The following is a 22,631-nucleotide window of genomic DNA, read 5'->3' as shown; positions in this document are numbered from 1 at the left end:
CATAAATAAAGTTTTTATATTAAAAGCTCAAAGTGTTTACGGTCCATTTAACAAGCTAACTCAATATTTGTTCCTATATATGTGTTTCCATTAATGTGAGTGCTGCTCCTATAGATATTTCCATAGATTATTACTCTTTAGAAGGGAAGTTTAAATTGAAATGCTAATTTTATTTTTCCATTATGTATTACAGGCCGGTGACAGTATAACAGAAACGTCTAAAAAGTATCTATTAAATGCAGTATGGGAAAACATCCGCAAAGATTCAGCAGTATTAAGTCCAGGATTTTTGGCCACCTGGTTCCAAGAAAGACTCTATCTATTTTTGCATCAAATTGACAGTAATATCCTGGACAGTGTCGCTTCTCTGCCTCTTACATGTGAAGCATTTCAAGCCATGTAAGTACAAAATGTATCTATCTATCTATCTATCTATCTATCTATATCTAATCTATCTATATCTAATGTATCCATCTATATCCAATCTATCTATATCTAATGTTTCCATCTATATCTAATCTATCTATATCTAATGTATCCATCTATATCTAATCTATCTATATCTAATGTTTCCATCTATATCTAATCTATCTATATCTAATGTATCCATCTATATCTAATCTATCTATCTATATCTAATCTATCTATATCTAATGTATCCATCTATATCTAATCTATCTATATCTAATGTATCCATCTATATCTAATCTATCTATCTATATCTAATCTATCTATATCTAATGTATCCATCTATATCGAATCTATCTATATCTAATGTATCCATCTATATCTAATCTATCTATATCTAATGTATCCATCTATATCTAATCTATCTATCTATATCTAATCTATCTATATCTAATGTATCCATCTATATCTAATCTATCTATATCTAATGTATCCATCTATATCTAATCTATCTATATCTAATGTTTCCATCTATATCTAATCTATCTATATCTAATGTATCCATCTATATCTAATCTATCTATATCTAATGTTTCCATCTATATCTAATCTATCTATATCTAATGTATCCATCTATATCTAATCTATCTATCTATATCTAATGTATCTATATCTAATCTATCTATATCTAATGTATCTATATCTAATGTATCCATCTATATCTAATCTATCTATCTATATCTAATCTATCTATATCTAATGTATCCATCTATATCTAATCTATCTATCTATATCTAATATATCTATATCTAATGTATCCATCTATATCTAATCTATCTATCTATATCTAATCTATCTATATCTAATGTATCCATCTATATCTAATTTATCTATATCTAATGTATCCATCTATATCTAATCTATCTATATCTAATCTATCTATATCTAATGTATCCATCTATATCTAATCTATCTATATCTAATGTATCCATCTATATCTAATCTATCTATATCTAATGTATCCATCTATATCTAATCTATCTATATCTAATTTATCCATCTATATCTAATCTATCTATCTATATCTAATCTATCTATATCTAATGTATCTATCTATATCTAATCTATCTATATCTAATGTATCCATCTATATCTAATCTATCTATATCTAATGTATCCATCTATATCTAATCTATCTATCTATATCGAATCTATCTATATCTAATGTATCCATCTATATCTAATCTATATCTAATGTATCCATCTATATCTAATCTATCTATATCTAATGTATCCATCTATATCTAATCTATCTATCTATATCTAATCTATCTATATCTAATGTATCCATCTATATCTAATCTATCTATATCTAATGTATCCATCTATAGCTAATCTATCTATATCTAATGTATCCATCTATATCTAATCTATCTATATCTAATGTATCCATCTATATATAATCTATCTATCTATATATAATCTATCTATATCTAATGTATCCATCTATAGCTAATCTATCTATATCTAATGTATCCATCTATATCTAATCTATCTATATCTAATCTATCTATATCTAATCTATCTATCTATATCTAATGTATCCATCTATATCTAATCTATCTATCTATATCTAATGTATCAATCTATATCTAATCTATCTATATCTAATGCATCCATCTATATCTAATCTATCTATCTATATCTAATCTATATCTAATGTATCCATCTATATCTAATCTATCTATATCTAATGTATCCATCTATATCTAATCTATCTATATCTAATGTATCCATCTATATCTAATCTATCTATATCTAATCTATCTATATCTAATGTATCCATCTATATCTAATCTATCTATATCTAATGTATCCATCTATATCTAATCTATCTATCTATATCTAATGTATTCATCTATATCTAATCTATCTATCTGTATCTAATCTATCTATATCTAATGTACCCATCTATATCTAATCTATCTATATCTAATGTATCCATCTATATCTAATCTATCTATATCTAATGTATCCATCTATATCTAATCTATCTATATCTAATGTATCCATCTATATCTAATCTATCTATATCTAATGTATCCATCTATATCTAATCTATCTATATCCAATGTATCCATCTATATCTAATCTATCTATATCTAATGTATCCATCTATATCTAATCTATCTATATCTAATGTATCCATCTATAGCTAATCTATCTATATCTAATGTATCCATCTATATCTAATCTATCTATATCTAATGTATCCATCTATATCTAATCTATCTATCTATCTATATATAATCTATCTATATCTAATGTATCCATCTATAGCTAATCTATCTATATCTAATGTATCCATCTATATCTAATCTATCTATATCTAATCTATCCATCTATATCTAATCTATCTATCTATATCTAATGTATCCATCTATATCTAATCTATCTATCTATATCTAATGTATCAATCTATATCTAATCTATCTATATCTAATGTATCCATCTATATCTAATCTATCTATATCTAATCTATATCTAATGTATCCATCTATATCTAATCTATCTATATCTAATGTATCCATCTATTTCTAATCTATCTATATCTAATGTATCCATCTATATCTAATCTATCTATATCTAATGTATCCATCTATATCTAATCTATCTATATCTAATCTATCTATATCTAATGTATCCATCTATATCTAATCTATCTATATCTAATGTATCCATCTATATCTAATCTATCTATCTATATCTAATCTATCTATATCTAATGTATCCATCTATATCTAATCTATCTATATCTAATGTATCCATCTATAGCTAATCTATCTATATCTAATGTATCCATCTATATCTAATCTATATCTAATGTATCCATCTATATCTAATCTATCTATCTATATCTAATCTATCTATATCTAATGTATCCATCTATAGCTAATCTATCTATATCTAATGTATCCATCTATATCTAATCTATCTATATCTAATCTATCCATCTATATCTAATCTATCTATCTATATCTAATGTATCCATCTATATCTAATCTATCTATCTATATCTAATGTATCAATCTATATCTAATCTATCTATATCTAATGTATCCATCTATATCTAATCTATCTATATCTAATGTATCCATCTATATCTAATCTATCTATATCTAATGTATCCATCTATATCTAATCTATCTATATCTAATGTATCCATCTATATCTAATCTATCTATATCTAATGTATCCATCTATATCTAATCTATCTATCTATATCTAATGTATCTATCTATATCTAATCTATCTATATCTAATGTATCCATCTATATCTACTCTATCTATATCTAATGTATCCATCTATATCTAATCTATCTATATGTAATGTATCCATCTATATCTAATCTATCTATATCTAATGTATCCATCTATATCTAATCTATCTATATCTAATGTATCCATCTATATCTAATCTATCTATCTATATCTAATGTATCCATCTATATCTAATCTATCTATCTATATCTAATCTATCTATATATATCTAATCTATCTATATCTAATGTATCCATCTATATCTAATCTATCTATCTATATCTAATGTATCCATCTATATCTAATCTATCTATATCTAATGTATCCATCTATATCTAATCTATCTATATCTAATGTATCCATCTATATCTAATCTATCTATCTATATCTAATCTATCTATCTATATCTAATGTATCCATCTATATCTAATCTATCTATATCTAATGTATCCATCTATATCTAATCTATCTATCTTTCTATCTATCTATCTATCTATCTATCTATCTATCTATCTATCTATCTAACTATCATCTATCTGTCTGTCTTTCTATCTATCTATCTATCTATCTATCTATCTATCTATCTATCTATCTAATCTATCCATCTATCTATCTATCTATCTATTTATTATCTGTCTGTCTATCTATCCATCTATCTATATATCTGTCTGTCTGTCTATCTATCTATCTATCTATCTATCTATCTATCTATCTATCTATCTATCCGTCTGTCTATTTATTTTTCTGTCTGTCTATATCTATCTGTCTATATCTATCTATCTATCAATTTATCTATCTATTTATCTTTCTTTCTTTCTATCTATCTGTCTATCATCTATCTAGCTATCTATTTATCTATCTGTATGGCTATCTATCATCTATCTATCTATCTATCTCAAGCAGTTAAAATATTTATTGATGGTCATTTTTATTTTTAAAGTGTGGAAGCCTTGGATGTAGCATCTCACGGCTTTGAGCAAAGTGTCAATGAACTAATTGGACAATGGATTACTAAATTCCTTAGACAAAATAGTAAGTTACAAAATGTTCATTCTTTATGCTATATATGTCTCCTTGTTGTTTATTACAGTAATCAAACAACCCTGAACCCTGCAGCTAATAGATAGAATACCAATAACCTTTAAAAAAAAAAAGTCATATATTTAAAAACAAAAATGATTGATAGCTCTGTTTTATTGTCAGCCTGCAAGAAATCAACAGCAGCAGAATTTATTCTGACTTACTACAGAGGTTTCAGGAACTATGTGAGCTATTCATCTTATAGTGCAACAGCAAGTGGCTTAGATCTGGTAAGATATCATCTATAAGCTAATGTATACTAACATATTGGGGTCATTTTCAGCTTTGGTGTACTTGGAACTGACTGCTTCTGAAATACTTTGTAAATTAAAGTGACAGTTAAGTCAAAATTAAACTTTCATGATTGAGATAGAGCATGTGATTTAAAACAAATTTCCAGTTTACTTCTATTATCACACTTGCTTTTGTTCGCTTTAAATCCTTTGTTGAAGAGTAAAACTAGGTATGCCGATAGGAGCTCAGGAGAGTGCACGCGTCTTTAGCAGCCTATGGCCGCAGTGTTTGTAACTATGTTTTATAAACAATGTTGAAAACACTGCTACCATATGGCTAGACACACGTCCTCGCCTTAGACTATTCTTTAACAAAGGATGCCAAGAGAACTAAGCAAAATTGATAACAGAGGTAAATTGGAAATGTATTTAAAATGTCATGCTCTTTCTAATCCACTGAAGTTTAATTTTGACTTTACTGTCCCTTTAATCATGTATTTTTTTTGTAACCGTTAAAAATCTGGAAAAAGAAAGTAATATTTTGTTTTTTTTATAAAATGTATAAAATGATACAGAAAGTTTACCAACAATGTAGGCACCCATAAAACCTTTTGTGTTTCTCTTTTAGAGCTCAGCATTATCAGTGTTACCAGCATTTCAGCTGGCACAATATGGTCTTGAGGGCGACGGATTCAGTAACCCAGCCAAATTTGCATTTATACAAAAGATTCTGGACAAGAATGACATCCTATTCACTGTTGCATTTCTGGACAGTTTGTCCCAGCTGAATCTTCCACAATCCACTGGACGTGATGTGCTTTTCTCCCTTTTGGACAGTACCTTAGTAAAGCTGAACAGCCCCAGTAACTCAGGGCTATGTAAGCCCTCTTTAAAGGAAATCATCCAAAAAATTGGATTTCTTTTGGTAGCTATTAATGAGCAAGCCCTGAGTCACTTACCTTCCAACCTGGATTGTTCTGATTTGCAGATCATGTAAGTTATAAAAAAAACTGAAATCTATTCAAATGATATAAATAAATAATTGTTATCTTTGCTAAACTAGTTTGCTATAGCAGGACTCTGGTTAATATATGGTGAAAACATTAGGTTACATAAAGTTACAAAAGTTATTCATAAAAAAATATTTGGTTGCCTTTAATGTCTGTTCATTTTTAGTTTATAACCCCTTTAACTTTACTAGAAGCAAGGAGAGTCAACATTGAAATTAACAAATATTATCCCATTGGTGTTTGACCCAAATATTAATGTTTATAGATAAAAAAAAGAAGCTAAATACTGTAATAAACTAAATAAGGTTTAGCACTATATTTCTAAAACACTGTAGTTTTGTCTCACATCATAATATTACTTAAAGGGATAGAACCCCCCCTCCCCCATTTTCTTTTGTGATTTGGATAGAACATACAATTTAAAAAAAAACTTTCCAATTAAATTCTATTATCAAATTTGCTTCATTCTCTTGTTATCCTTTGCTGAACGAACAGCATTGCACTACTGGCAGCTAGACGAACACATCTAGTTAGCCAATCAAAAGAGACAAATGTGTGCAGGCACCAATCAGCAGCTAGCTTCCACTAGTGTAGGATATGTGAGTATTCTTTTTCAACAAGGGATACCAAGAGAATGAAGCACATTTAAAACTAGAAGTGAATTTAAACGTGTCCTAAAATTACATGCTCTATCTAAAGCATGCTAGTTTAATTTTGACTTTCCTATCCCTTTATGAAGAATTAAAGCTGTAATATATTGCAATAATTTGTTACTTGTAACACCATTAGCATATATAACTCTAATGCCTAACAGTTAGTAATACAATATTATTTGTATTTACACTAAAAACATCCTCATTTTCTAACTATGTATAATAAAAACATTTTTTTATAAACAGAGTTCAAGCTATAAATGGCCAATATGACAATATCCCAGCAGAAAACCAACGCGCTGTGTTCAAATACATATTAAACTATTTGAATAATGAACTATCAGTAGCAGGTAAGAAAGCTTAAGATCCATATATAATTAAGGTATCAGAATACCCCCTAATGCAACCTCAGTATGAAATCTGTGTATAATGTATCTTATGCAGTTATGTTAAAGACGATATAAATACATTTTTAAGTTTGTTTATAATAAAGAGGATTTGCATAACATTAATAAAGTTTTATGATACGTTTTTGGCATTTTTATTTACTTTTTTTTTTTTTTTTAAATAGTTTAGTCTTCTGATGATGTAAATATTCTTTTAGCCAATGGCTTTGTATTTTCAGAGAACGTGAACCCAATGGTTAAAGCTTTTTATGCAATAAACTATGTTGATTTTTAATCTCTTCTTTTTTCAGGTGCTGCCTGCAACTATAAACTTCAAAGCAAAAATTGGCTTCAATTTAATTTTGCCGGTTTCAGTATTTATCTTAACTATACTGATATGATTCGACTGAACCCCTCTTTCAATGGAGTAAGTTCCCATCAATTATAAATGAGATTATAATGAAAAATTTGACATGATTTACATGAATTACAACACAGGTCAATTTCCTTAGAAAATCCGCAACTGATCTTAAATCAATTATTGTTATAAATAATGTATATAGTAACCACCAATGATAACAATAAATAATTTTTACCTTTCTTTGTTTCATTTCTGTAGTACGAAGCTATTGAACTTCTGACCCTAGAGCAGATAGTAGATCTTATTATTGAATCCAACATATTAATAGAAACTAATCAGGAAAATGCGGAAGTAAACATTGGATATTTCATCACCTATCTAAAAACTAAAAATTATACATACCTGCAAAACTTCCTGATTCGGCTCAGAGTGATCCTGATAAAGGTAAGTTGTTAAGACATTTATCATAAATAAGAAATATATTATGGAGATGTGTGTTTTTTTATAGGCATCTGTTTAAGAAGGCTTGAGAGCGCTAATGTATAGATATATAGAGATATAGAACATATTACTATTAATTAATTCATTAAATAGTTAATGATTTCATTAATTAGCAGAAACTATATGAAAACTGAAAAAATCATAAGTAGTGATTACTTTTATTTTAACCAACATTTTTGTTGATATTGAATAGAAAATTTGCTTAATTTGTTTTTTAGAATTTAGGAAATGTTCCAAATACTCAAAACTAGTAATTTAAATTTCTTCTGATAAATTAATCCAAACTAGTGACATCTTTTGGGGTTTTAAAGGGATATAGACGTCAAAATTAAACTTAGTTACTTCCATAAAAGCATACTTATATAGGCTCAGGATTGTGCACGGAGCTTGAGCAATATATGTATTATATTGTTACAAACACTCCTGACCCTATCTCAGTAGGTTCTCATTTAAATTAGCTATGTTTCAGCAAAAGAGAACAAATGAAAAATGTGATGATAATAGAACTACAATAGTTTGTATTAATGTTGATCTCACATGAACAGGAATTTGATGGTATTTTCCAATTTTTATTATTTTATTCCAAAGAGAAACATATTAATTATAAAGAACGAACGTGTTCGTTGCTTATTGCTGGGAGGAATCTGGGATATACTTAAGAGCCAGTTCTCATCTTTCTCATCTGATGATTGGTTTGATTGGTTCAATGCAAAGTTGCCAATATTCTCACCGTGCATCACCAAGGAACAACTCTCATTCCTGACTCCTAGTTTGAATGGCAGCTGCTCTAACTATCAAACAGTGTAAGTATTATTACCAACTGGATATCAAACGCTAAATATATTGTATTAATGCTTCATGGTTTACCTTTGGCATCTATCTTTTTTCTGTATGTTATTTCAAAAATCAACTACATTTCCTATCTAATATTTATGAAAAATTCAGGATCAGTTTTGCTAAATATTCCTGGAAAGTAAGTGGAAATTGTTAAGAGATTGTGCTCTAGCTGGCACTTGTAGGAAGTAGTACTTGGGTAAAGTAGGACAGCATTGCATGCTGGGTGGCAAAACGAACAAGCATGTCAAGGTTTGCCACCATTGGTGTAGGCATTCCGAAACTGAGAGCTATACCAATATCACATTCATCCATTGTATATGTTAATTACATTTATTTCCATTTAAAGATGATAGCATACTTGTACTATCTTCAGTCCAAACACTATATACATTATATGCTAAGGAATTTTTAAAATATGTTTTATCTACAGTGTTCAAGGGCTTGATTTAGGTTTTGAGCACATGACTAAAGAAACCAAAGTAGAAACTGCTTCATGGATTGGAGACTTCCTAAAGACTACAAGTAAGTTTTTTTTTTGTCTGTATAGCTTACTTAAAGGGATATCAAGCCCTGAATAATTATTTTTTTTCTGGTTCAGATAGAGCATACAATTTAAAAAAAAGATTCCAATTTACTTCTATTACCAAATTTGCTTCGTTCCCATGAAGAGCTACCTAGGTAGGAATCTGGAGCACTACCTGGCAGGAAATAGTGCTGCCCTCTATTGCTCTTGCAAATGGATAACATTCTTACAAAACTGCTGCTATATAGTGCTCCAGAAATGGGCATACTCCTAAGCTTATGTTCCTGTTTTTCTACAAAAGATACAATGGCCCCAATTTATCAAAGGTCTTGCGGACCTGATCCGACACTGCGGTCCGCAAGACCTCGCTAAATGAGGAGAGCAATACGCTCTCCGCATTTAACATTGCACCAGCAACTCACAAGAGCTGCTGGTGCAACACCGCCCCCTGCTGGCTCGCAGCCAATCGGCCGCCAGCAGGGAGGTGTCAATAGTATTCGATCGGGTTGATTTCCAGCGATTCCTGTCCACCAGCAGGGAGGTGTCAATCGTATTCGATCGGGTTGATTTCCGGCGATTCCTTTAGACCGCTGCTTCATAAGTTGTGTTTCTGGCGAGTCTGAAGACTCGCCAGAAACATGGCCCTTCAAGCTCCGTACGGAGCTTGATAAATGGGCCTGCAAGAGTACAAATAAAAATTGGTAATAGAAATAAATTAGAAAGATGAATCGAAGGCTCTATCTGAATCATGAAAGAAAAAAATGTGGGTTTCATATCCCTTTAAGGGGACATGATACTTAGAGAGTTTCTCTATTCTATCTAAAACAGAATGCTTAAAAATGTATAACAAAGCTTTGATTTTTTTTAAAGTATGTTCCTTAGCTAAACAGTGCACACAATCATGCACTTACTGATAGTTTTGTTATAAATTGAATCAGGTTTACTCAACTTAAATTTTTCCAAGAAAAACAATATTTTAACATGTGAAACTGGTGCTCCTTCATAGAAATGACAGAACATTGTAAGTGCCTTATCTCTTTAAAGGGATAGTCTAGTCAAAATTAAACTTTAATAATTCAGATAGAGCCGGCAATTTTAAGCAACTTAAATGTACTCCTATTATCAATTTTTCTTTGTTCTCTTGCTATCTTTATTTAAAAAGATGTAAAGCTTAAGAGCCAGACCATTTTTGGTTCAGAACCTGGGTTACGCTTGCTTATTGGTTTGCTAAACGTAGCCACCAATAAGTAAGCGCTATCCAGGGTGCTGAACCTAAAATGGTCCATCTCTTAAGCTTTACATTCCAGCTTTTTAAATAAAGATAGCAAGAGAACGAAGAAAAAATGATAGTAGGAGTAAATCAGAAAGTTGCCTAAAATTGCCGGCTCTATCTGAATCATGAAAGACCAAATTTGGGTTTATTATCCCTTTAAGGTGTTTTGTAATAAAGCAATATATGAGAGTGGCTCTGAGGTGTAAAAGTCAATATTCACAAGTACAATTTTCATTTTCTTTCTTTCTTTCTTTTTTTTTTGTGATAGAATGTGATTCCAAAAATTGGTTAGCCGATAACTATCGGCGATTTAGCCTTGTTATAAAAATTCGTGTTATCATAGAAGATAATCCAGACTTTAATCCGGTAAGAAAATCTATTTTATATTTTGGAATATATAACTTTCATGGAATAAAGGGACATTAGTAAAATATAATTATCAATAAAAGTATTAATTATGATTATGCACTTTTTACTATGCTCACCTTTCTTCAAATTAAACTTAAAAATTATTTTTGCACCCCCCCCCACACTATTGCATAAGATAAACATCTTTTTCAATGGATATGTGTTGTGGTACATAAAGGGACATGATACACCATATTTTTTCTTTTAAGATTCAAATAGGGCAGGTGATTTTAACACCTTTCCAATTTACTTCTATTATCTAATTTGTTTAGGTCTCTTAGTACCCTTTGTTGAAAATGTAACCTAGGTAGGCTCAGGAGCTGCTGATTAGTGGCTGCACATATATTCATCATGTCATTGGCTCACCTGGCTCCCAGTAGTGCAATGCAGCTTCTTCAACAACAGATACCAAATTAGATAATAAAATTAAAGTGGGAAATAGTTTAAAATTATATTCTCTATCTAAATCATGAAAAAAATGTACCTATAATTGCTGATATATACAATTCATATATAAAAATTAGTTTATTGCCCTTTAAGACTTTGGCTAAGGCTTACAGTGTGGAGTAATTTTATTTTTAATATTGATAACTCGGATTTTATTCTTTGACTAATTAATTAGTTAAGAATTTGACAAATTAGTCCACCTGAATATCATAATTTAATGATATTTTTGATGAGGCTAAAGAAAAAAATAAAATTTTTTGATGATCCAATATTCCATTTTATATAAAAGCATATGGATAGTAGGTTATACATGTAAGTTAATATAAAGTAGGTTTGGAAAACATTTAAGTTGGTGGTAATATTTAGCATATTTAAATTACCCCTGAACATAACAGATTTACTTGAAGCTAAAATGTTGAAGGTGTGAACATAATTGTCTTCAACTGTGAACATGTGACTGATTATAAATAAAAATAATTGTATTGACGTAATAACATCAGATGTTTGCTTGGATGAAGTGATAGCTCATACTTTTTCTTTCTATGCTAAAGATTGCTCCAGAAGTGTTGTCTGTCCTGGCTCCAGATCAACTTGGGCAAGTTGTTCTTGTCAGTGAACAAGCGCAAACTAACGTAACAGTCATAGAAACCATTTTTGCAAATCTTGTTGACGTTCCAAAGGAGGAAGTTGTCAGCACCCTAGGAACATTTTGGGATGAAGTCAAAACTGTCTCTGCCGAGGTAATCAATAAATGTTAATTCAATTAAATAGAATTAGATTCACTATGATTATATACAAATGCCATCATTTTGAGTTATTCATTTTAATTAGCTCTCTAAAGCTTGATGATCAATTTGTATTTTAACCCTTTCAAGACAAATTGAAATCCCATGATCGTGCACGTGATCATGAGATTTCAATGATGGGATCGGGTCAGGGGGGCGTCCCTATGATGCTAGGCATGCCCTCCAGACCACGATCGAATCCTGGAAGAGTCGTTGGCTTCAGGACATTCTCTTCCTTCCTAACGGCACTAAAGCTTCGTGCAGTTAGGACAGAATAGAACGTCTAAATGGCCTTAAAAGGTTAAAGTGTGCATGTATATTGTAAATTTAAATGTGTGTGTGTGTGTATATATATATATATATATATATGTTGTTATTGCTAATATTAAAAATACAGTATAAAATTGTATTAAAACTGTATTGTTACTAAATGAGAAATCTTATAACAAAGATAAACATTCTAAATAGGAGATACAAAAGTATCTTATAATTGTATGGCTAATCATTTTAGTTTCTGACTCATCTCTTTGTTGTCAATCCCAAAATTAAATTATTTGACTGTCTAAACTTCTAAATTAATTTTCTTCCAGAGGTTCAAAATCTTATAGACTTACTATAGCATACTCAGAATTAATTTCCTTGAAGAATTCTTTAACGTTGCCTTTCAGTGAATGATATATTTAGACATAACTGCAGATCATATTCCCCAAATGCATTTCAGAGAAAAGTCTATTCCATGAGTTGAATGTGTTACTCAAAATATTGCTTATCTATAACAGCTTCGAAGGTTATAAAAATATAAAAGGTAAACTGGTCTAATTAATATATCATTGTGTGTGTGTTTTTTTTTTACCCAAGACAACAAATGTGAAGTTCACAGAAGAAGTGAAATACACAATGCTAAATATAACGACTTCATACCTGGCAGAAAGTTATTCAAATTTTACGGAAAAAAACTTTAGTGTCTGGTTTGAAGAAAGACTGACTGTTGTAATCAATACCATTAATCAACCAATTCTAGAACAAATTCCATTGACCACATCCTGCGCATCATTTAAAAATGTGTAAGTAACGTCATATTATTATTATATATTAAGTATATATTATTAAGTAAGGGCTATATTACAAGTGCATTGGCGATTTTGAAATTTATGGCGACTGCACTAACTTAAGCTTATATTACAAGTCGCAAACTAAATTTGTGCTTTTTAGGTTATTGCGACTGAAAACCTGCCGTAAAGGGTTATGGCTATAAAAAGAGTTGCACCAAGCACAAAATAAATACATTAAAATAAGTGTTACACTCATATATTGAATATCTGATATACATTATACACATTAGTATTAAAAACGTATAAGGATTCAAAGGTATATGGTATATGACAAGGTATTTAAATGGAAAGGGCTATAATGTTTATATACATACATATACATGTCTAAATATGTGTATGTATGCCTGTGTGTGTATATATATATATATATATATATATATACAGTATATAGAAACTTCAAAGAAAGAAGAGACATTTACAGGTCTTACTGTACATTGTTTTTATTAGTAATTCATCAACAAAGGTTTAGTCGACGTTTCGGTCCTCACAGGGACCTTTGTCAAGACTGTTTCGCATTCAATGTACGTGGAATATGTCCACTGCTGAACATATTCCACGTGCATTGAATACGAAACAGTCTTGACAAAGGTCCCTGTGAGGACCGAAACATTGACTGAACCTTTGTTGATGAATTACTAATAAAAACAATGTACAGTAAGACCTGTGAGTGTTCTTTCTTTGAAGCTTCTACCTATCTACCATAGAGAGCACCCAGGCAATTCACCAGTACAGTGAGTGCTTGGAACCCAGAACTACATATACAGTATATATATATATATATATATATATATATATGTATACATGTGAAGTTATGTGTTTATATGTGTATACTTGTATAAAGTTCTATTGGTGTTTGTGCTAGCGCTCAAGCGCTAAATAGTGCACCACTTGTAAGCTGGCCCTAAATGTGTATTCACTATATCATATAAACCCACATAGTACCTTATAGTGACAGTAAAGTGAATATTAAACATTCATGATTCAGAAGAGCATGCCATTTTTCAAAACTTTCCAATTATCACATTTGCTTTATTCTCTTGGTATCCTTTGTTGAAGAGTAGCCCTAGGCAGGCTGATAGGAGTTCACAAGCATGCACTTGTTTTTAGAATTCTATGGAAAATTATAATTCTATTTTTTTATGGTTTTACAGGGTTCGAGGCCTAGATAAAAAATTTGAAGAATCCAACAAAAACGATGTTTATAAATTTTTAAGCAACTTCCAGAAAAATGGGAAAAAGAGTATGTGTTTAATGATATTTCATTACTAAAAACTTCAATTATTATTATTCTGAAAGTGTTAAAGATGTTTTTATAGCAAAACAGAGTAACAACAATATTTCCTTCTATTATTCACGTAAGGTGACGACTGTACAAAAGTTGAAACAACAAAAGACTGGGTGAAATCATACTATGCAAATTTCTCTAAGCTATCAACTTATAAAGAATTCACGACTTACTTTACGAATTTCAGCTTAGTAAGTATTTTACACAATTGTATATCAGTGTACCCTTATTAAATGAGAATCAAACAAAATTAAGAGAAATTCAGGATTCTGGAAAAAAAACAGTAAACAGATTGTTTGCCTTTTTTATTAGCGAGTGGGTTTGTCTGTTGCTAATAACTATTTTAAATACATTAGTGCTATTAAACCTACTACAAACTGTGATTGTAGTGTAGACATGTGCATGGGTGAAAAATTTGGTTCAGATTAATTTTTCGGAACGAATTTAGTTTCCTAGAAAAAACCTTGCCCGTGCTGTTTGGTATTTGTCTTCTTTAAAACAAAACGAATACTGAACATTCGTACAACATTTACATTATTTTTTGTTAAACAAATGTAAATGTTCAAAACCAACAGGTGAAAAAGATCACCTGTAGCTTTATACTTACCTTTAGCGTGCTTGAGAGAACAGGCTTCTTTTTCACAGAGCACCAGCCGTAATAATAGGAGGTTTAGCAGGGCGACTTCCAGGACCTGCAATAAAGGATCTTCTCCTTTAGTGCAGGCCCTGGAAGTCGCAGAGTTAAGCCTCCAATTAGCAAGGCCGGGACTCTGTGAAGAAGAGGAGTGGGTTACGCGACGCTCCAGCAAACTGAAGGTATTTTTAAATATTTAAAACAAACTAATGGATACTGACAAATTCATCATTATTCATTCGTTATCTTTAAATTTCGTTCTGCATTCATTCAGATATTCGTTTTGTAAAAACAATACGAATATCCGTGTTTTGTTAATGAATTCACATTCGTATCAAAAACAAATGCACATGACGAGAGCAGTGGGTAAACTCATTTATAACAAGCCGTAATAAAGAGAGATAAAAATAATCACAAGATTTTTCAATTAGATTTGCTAATCGTTGGCGTATAGGCAAATACAACACTATAAAGAGGCAGTAATGATTTTCAAAAGTGGGCCGAAAAAATTTTAACTAAAAATTTAAGCAGAATTCTGGTGTAATTACGGTAAAATATCATAAACTACGGAACCAAGAATTTTCTTTTGTTCTTTTACTTGTAGTATGAAGAAGGAGTACTCAACATCTTGACCCCATTTCAGATTGGGGATGCGATTGCATATTCCCAAACTCTAGAAAGTCTGGATCAGTCAACCCAGCTTTTCACATACCTTGAAACACTTGATGCGACTGAAGTGGATGTGATTTTCAGACAATTCACAGAAACTGCAATTAAGGTATGAACACTGAGTTATTCTTGTATACACAGCTAAAGCTGTTTACTGTATCAATACATAAGTAGCACAGTAATTATACTGTTAATATACTGTATATTACAATTAACCTTTGCCACAGCATGTAAGTGATAATAAGATATCCATATAACGTTTAGAATGTTATTTTTTATCTTTATCTTGTAATATTCTTTATTTTAAGCATCTTTGATAGTTTGTTTAGTTTTTTTTGCTTAGAAATATATTCAGTTGTATGTTTTTAAATGTCACTTTTTTATTGCAGTCTCCTTATCTAATATCGCTTTCTTCTTTCTACACTAGGAATCAATAGTCATTAAGAATGTTGAAGTGGCACGTTTTATTTTATTCAGATATCTGAGAATCATCACTAAACGCATACAAAGTTACACCGAAATAAACATTATTGAACTATTTGAAAGGAGAATTATCTTGTTTATTAAATTCTTTACTAATGAGACGCTGAATCTTATCGCTATCCGAGACTGCAACTCACTGACTGTTGCGTGAGTGGAAAGTTTCAATTATTATTATTATTTTTGCTTTTGATTAAGATTTCAGTTTAAGAAGAGGAGTATAATCTATTGCAGTAGAAATGTTTATAATATAATTTGTCTACAAAGATTGCGATAAATTTTAAAGGAAAATTTTGTAGAAGAGAAATAATTTTTAAAGCTTTGTTATATTATATATCACCTTTTTAGATATGCTTGTATCGATCCATTGTCTGTTAAGATATATATATAATCTATAGTGCATATTCCGTTGTGATTGCCTAATTTTAAATGTAAACATTAATATTTTACTAAATAATGCTTCTTCTTAAAGGGACATTAAACACTAAATAAATGCTAGATAGAATGATGCATTAAAACAAAAGATTAGTCTGAGAATAACAGGTAGACGTATTTTTTAAAGTTTCATTAACTGTTTAAATATTGTCAAAATAAGTGTAAAGTTTAAATGTCTATAAAACAATAAGTTGTAACATAGCTTACTTTATCTGCTGTGGCCAATTGGAGACAGTTATAAATAGGTCATTAAAAAGTGCAGCCAATGGCTGTGTGGAATATAACAGTGTTCTGCACTTCCATTTCTAACAGGAACTGAAAAACTCACAATTTCTGAATGGAATTACAGGAAAAGGGGACAAAATAAATAATGAAAGTTTATTACAAAGTTTTTTTTTCTATATCAGATTGATCATGATTTTATATTATCATCTCAAAGTGTTTAATGCCCCTTTAAGAGACATTGATTAAGCTATTTTTTCAATATACTTGCAATGTTATTTATTGTAGTGTATCTCAGCTGAACAAAGCATATGACCAACTGTCTGCAGAAACTCGTGGAGCCATTGCTAAATGGATTTTGAGCATTTTACAGAAGCCAGCAATAACTGGTACAGTACATTTGTATCTCTTCTTTAAAAAACAACAACTCAGAAGCAATAGCAAAGAGAAAAAGTACAATAGTTATAATCTGCTTGCTTACATATACAACACAGTAATCAATAAGTATTGAGTATTGAGTATTTAGTAGACATGTGCGATTCGGTTCGGTCCAAATCGAAATTCGGACGAATTTTGTCGAATTCGGAATTCGGATCGATTCGAATTTCCGAATCACGGCAGTGCCGAATCTACCGAATAAATCCGAATCGATTCGAATTTATTCGGATGGATTTGGATGGCCATGTATTACACTAGTATTGTACAGTATACTAGTGTAATACACAGCACATCCCACTTAACAGTGCCGAAATTCCGAAAATCTGAATCGATTCGAACCAAATCGAATCGAACTGAACCGAATTTCACACGAATCCGAATTAATCCGAAACGAATTCATTCGATTTCTTCCAAATTCGAATCGATCCGAACCGAAATTCGAATCGGTCCGAATCAATCCGAACCAAACCAAACCGAATTTTTCGCGGCTGCACATGTCTAGTATTTAGTAGAATCCAGCACTTACTGGTACTGTACATTTCAATTCCCTCTTGCAGAAAATTATGGGGTCGATCACTATTCTTTGGGAATGCCTAGCTAAGGATTTTTCTACAAAATTCACAATTAAAATTTAGGATTTTTCTTTTAAAGGATTATAACTGACCCATAGGTTAGAATCAATAGAAATAGAAAAGGTTCATGAGATACAATCTGTTTGTACACATACCCACACACAATACAGTAATCAATTCAATTAGAGTTGTATTCATTTTGGGCAAAAGGACATCTAGGTGGGCACCTTTTTCTGAACAAAATGTTCCTTTTGACTATGTAACTATGTAACTGTGTTTGTCAAATTATTTCTTAAGGGGGCATGGGAGTCAAAACTGAACTTTCATGGTCCAGACAGAGTTTACAATTTTAAAATTATTTTACAGTTTTATTTCTATTAGTAAATTGTGTTATCCTTCTGTTTTAAACTTCACTAATTTACCTAGGCCTAGGAATGTGCACGTGTTTACAGCATTATATAGCAGCGGGCTTTAAAGCAATGTTTGTATCAATGTTACACATATATTGTTAAAGACACATGCACCGTCCTGAGACTACCTAGGTATGCTTTTCAACCCAAAATACAGAAAGAACAAAACAATTAGATAGTGGAAGTATATTGGAAGGTTGGGTAACATTACATGATCTAAATTAATGTCGACTTTACTTTACCTTTCACTTTTAATTAAGTTTTATACAAATAAAGTAATCCTAACAACATATATTACATTGAATAGCAAAATTGTTTGTGTTGCAAATAAAGTTATGAATCTTAGCAAACCATAAATGTTTTTTTTCTTTTTCTCTTTTAGGTTGCAGCAACGTCACACAAGAGCAAACACAGTGGATTCAAATTATTTGGCGACGTTTCTTTGTGTTTATATCATATAAGGAAGTTAAAACTGTGTATAACACATTTGATATAGTAAGTTAGCAAAACAATTGATTTTCTGTATAACACACAAGGAGAAAAAAAATCTGTTTGATTTTTTTCTCCATTCACATAAGCAGATAAATATTTATTTATGTTCTTTCCTATAGCTCACAGTCCTTAATGACTCCAGTGTCTCTCAAAAAGCAGAATTCATCGCAAGCACAAATATCTTGTCTGACGTCACCACAGTGAAAACTGTACTAGAAAGTCTTAAAGACGAAACTACCACAGTATCTGTCACAACAATTTTCAGCTTTCTAGAAACTTTCAATGCTGAATTTGAAAAGGTAACCCCAATTTATTTTTATTTTTTTTTAATCTGGCAATAACACTTACTCAGAATTTCAAATGAGCAGTAGATATTTTTTCTAACACATTTTAAAATGTTCTTCCATTTCCGTGCACCCTGTACCATGTGACAGACAACAGCGAATCACAGAATCATATGTGTTTACTGTGAACTCTTGCACATGCTCAGATGTAATGGAAGCAAACTGTTTTAACCTAATTGATTACCCATAATGCAGCATCTTTTCTATGGGTTTATTAACAGCCATGTAATTGAATATTACTTTAGCTAAAATGAAACTTTTGTAAATATAGTCCTTACCATCAAAATAATTTGAATATAGTACTTTATGAAAAGAAGTTTAATTGTATTATTTATTTTTTTCAGTTAACATTCCAGAGTATTACAGCAGAAGTAAAGGAGGAAGTTGTGACATTCCTCATTTCCAACCTGTTTATCAACTTCAAACAAATCACAGAGGTGTATATTAAAAAATTCTATATCTACTTTAGATACTTTCTTTCTGGTATCACTGTGAAAACTGTCAAACAGGTACCACAGGAATTAACCTGCAGTCAATTCTCTGCCATGTAAGTACTGTTCATTATGCAAAAGAAAAATCTTGGAACTGTATATTAGACGTGTTAAATAGCTGTTCGGAAATTAGGAATATTTCACATAAGGGGCAAAATATAGTTGACTACATTAATTATTACATTTATGATATATAACTAAAGAAAAATATATCTGTAAATATTAACAGAGTGCTTGAAATAAAATAAAATAAAAACTTTATTAACAAAAATTAAAAAAGAAGTAAGGGCAATCATAACACAAATAGCATATATATTATTTGCAAAACAAAGCAGTTGGGTGCATTTTACCAAGTCTGGATTATTCCTTGAGAATTCTGTCAGCACAGATCTATTTTTCAAGCATTCTGCTGGACACACTTTGCTTCTATACCATATTTTGTCCTATGGCACGCTAATGCAGTGCATGCTGGGAGGTCAGAAGATGTGTCAATGTTCTCTTTAAGCTGCTTTTAATACAAACAGGATTTCTGGAACTCTGTAATTAATTGTATAGTTTAATTAATAATAAATTATTGATCATTTTCTTTTTTTAAATTTAATCCACTCATGTGTGCACCAAGCATAAATCATTTTTATCATGTATCATCATGAATGTTCTAATAGTTTTGTACAAATAACAATTTATTCATAAGAAATACTAAAGTTGTACTTTAGGGAACAACTGTTGTGTAGAATTTATTTGTAAAAAAAAACTGCAAATATAAATATATACTGTATATATACATTGTCTTCCCATTTGAAACAATAATGCAATAGAATTATACCAAAATCATTATAAAGAAGTGTTTGCAACAATATTAACTGACAATAAATGCTTGGAACCTTAATTAATTGGTTATTTGTATTTGTCACCCCCAGATATTCAGCTTTCAGCAAGGTTTATAAAGTGATTGCTGATGATGTCAAACAGGCTGTATATGATAAAATTGTGGCTTATTTGAAATACCAATATAACATTATTGCTCCATCAGGTAATATCTTTGTTTATGCCCAAATGCAAATTAAGAGTCATTAAAATTACTGCCCTGATAAGGCAGAAATAATTAACATTTTGTTTACTTTATTATTTAGAAAATGTATGCAGTAGCTTATACAATGACACAAAAACCTACATTGAAAATGTTTACTTCAGTTTTGTATACGAAGCAACGTTTACCGACCTCAGCATCTATTATAAAGAATTCAATGTGGTAAGAGTTTAATTAGGTGCCTTTATGAATATAAAAAGGGATCCAATATTTAAAAAAAAAAAAAGAATATAACATTATTTTAGATTATATTGATAGTTAATAATTAGCAAACACCCTTTTGAGAATTCCCCTTTTTATTAACAAAATAAAACATATATTGGTAATATTTGTGTTGGAAATAAATAATGTCACGCATTACACAAACTGTTGGGCCCAAGATAAATACCTAGTTTATTGCTTATCCTTTTATCATGCATTGTAAATATTGTTGAATGGCAGATATCTAGTTTTTTTATTAGCTGATCATATTAACTTTAGATTATTTTTCACAATTCATTTCTTATTCTTTGTGGGTTTTTTTTTCTTTAGTATGAAGTTCTAGAAGTGTTCTCTGCTACTCAGCTTGGTAACTTACTTATCGACAGCCCAGCCATCAAAGAAGAGAAAAAAGCAGTGCAGATCTTGGTGGAAGTTGATAAACGTACCACTCAAGAAGTTTTTGAATTCATTGAAGAAGTTAACAGGGTATCAGTAGAGGTATAATAATTATTTAAATTCAAGAGAAGTGATGTAACTCAGATTATTTTTTTTCTGTTCTTCATTTTTCTTTTCTTTTTACCCTATAAAGCAAAACATTGCAGTACTTCCAAATCCAAATGTTCAGGACTTAATATTTAGTACTGTATGGGAGAAACTGTCTACAACTTTGAAAACAAGTGAGGATTATAAGGACTTCTATGAATCCAAATTAAACCTTTTGATTACCAGTTTCTCCATCGAAGAAATTAATAAGATCGACACGACCATCAACTGCAGTGCCCAAAGCTCTGTGTAAGTCTAACCGCACTTCTTACCCAACAACTTGTTTATTCAAATCTTTGCTGTATTTTCTAATCACATATCCTACTATAACTTGGATCTACAAGTTTTTAAAGGGACATGAAACCCAAATTAGTTTATTTCAGGATTTAGAGCAGGTGATTTTAAACAATTTTCAAATTTACTTCTACTTTCTAATTAGTTTTGTTTTCTTTGTATTCTTTGTTGAACAGGATACCTAGGTAGGGTCAGGAGCTGCTAATTGGTAGCTGCACATATATGCCTAATCTTGCTGGCTCACCCAATGTAAAGCCAAATTAGATAATATAAGTAAATTGGAAAGATGTTTAAAGGTGTATTCTCTTTCTAAATCATGATAGAAAATAAATTGGGTTTCATGTCCCTTTAAGATTTATGCTTCCCTTGATGAAATACAGTGTGCTTTCCTTTTCTCTCTCTCTCTCTTTTATTTTTGACCAGTGCTAACTTTTCTTTCTAATTTATTTGTAGAAACAAAATAGGGAATGTATATCACAATGGAGTGAATGATATATTTATGTAGATATTAGTTCTAGATAATTATGCGCTGTCTCTACAAGTTTGACCTCCTAGACATTGGCCTATTTTTTTCTTGTTTAAATAAATTATAAGAAAGGAAAATAAAAAGAATGCTAGGAATAATGATATACTCAATGTAAAGGTTGGCCTTAGACATTTAAACATTAAAATAGTGGTCAAGTGTAAAGTTAT

At 30.4% G+C, this 22,631-nt stretch overlaps 1 protein-coding gene across 1 annotated transcript in view; it reads left to right on the top strand.

Annotated features, from left to right (window-relative positions):
- LOC128642092 (uncharacterized) overlaps positions 1–22,631 on the top strand; it is a 75,895-nt gene that overhangs the window by 18,697 nt on the left and 34,567 nt on the right. The window contains exons 9-32 of the mRNA XM_053694752.1: positions 194–399; positions 4,670–4,761; positions 4,933–5,039; positions 5,671–6,035; positions 6,952–7,055; positions 7,403–7,518; positions 7,711–7,896; positions 8,542–8,756; positions 9,221–9,312; positions 10,855–10,952; positions 11,993–12,181; positions 13,085–13,290; positions 14,490–14,578; positions 14,699–14,814; positions 15,862–16,035; positions 16,354–16,556; positions 17,352–17,452; positions 18,866–18,978; positions 19,095–19,274; positions 19,664–19,866; positions 20,731–20,843; positions 20,944–21,062; positions 21,432–21,599; positions 21,691–21,893. Of these exons, the coding sequence (XP_053550727.1) occupies positions 194–399; positions 4,670–4,761; positions 4,933–5,039; positions 5,671–6,035; positions 6,952–7,055; positions 7,403–7,518; positions 7,711–7,896; positions 8,542–8,756; positions 9,221–9,312; positions 10,855–10,952; positions 11,993–12,181; positions 13,085–13,290; positions 14,490–14,578; positions 14,699–14,814; positions 15,862–16,035; positions 16,354–16,556; positions 17,352–17,452; positions 18,866–18,978; positions 19,095–19,274; positions 19,664–19,866; positions 20,731–20,843; positions 20,944–21,062; positions 21,432–21,599; positions 21,691–21,893 (3,758 nt within the window). The remainder of the gene's footprint in view (positions 1–193; positions 400–4,669; positions 4,762–4,932; positions 5,040–5,670; positions 6,036–6,951; positions 7,056–7,402; positions 7,519–7,710; positions 7,897–8,541; positions 8,757–9,220; positions 9,313–10,854; positions 10,953–11,992; positions 12,182–13,084; positions 13,291–14,489; positions 14,579–14,698; positions 14,815–15,861; positions 16,036–16,353; positions 16,557–17,351; positions 17,453–18,865; positions 18,979–19,094; positions 19,275–19,663; positions 19,867–20,730; positions 20,844–20,943; positions 21,063–21,431; positions 21,600–21,690; positions 21,894–22,631) is intronic.

Source organism: Bombina bombina, chromosome 11, assembly GCF_027579735.1.
Source record: "Bombina bombina isolate aBomBom1 chromosome 11, aBomBom1.pri, whole genome shotgun sequence".
Lineage (NCBI taxonomy): Eukaryota > Metazoa > Chordata > Amphibia > Anura > Bombinatoridae > Bombina > Bombina bombina.
The sequence above is the reverse complement of the archived record's forward strand: the minus strand, read 5'-3'. Positions and strand labels throughout refer to the sequence as shown.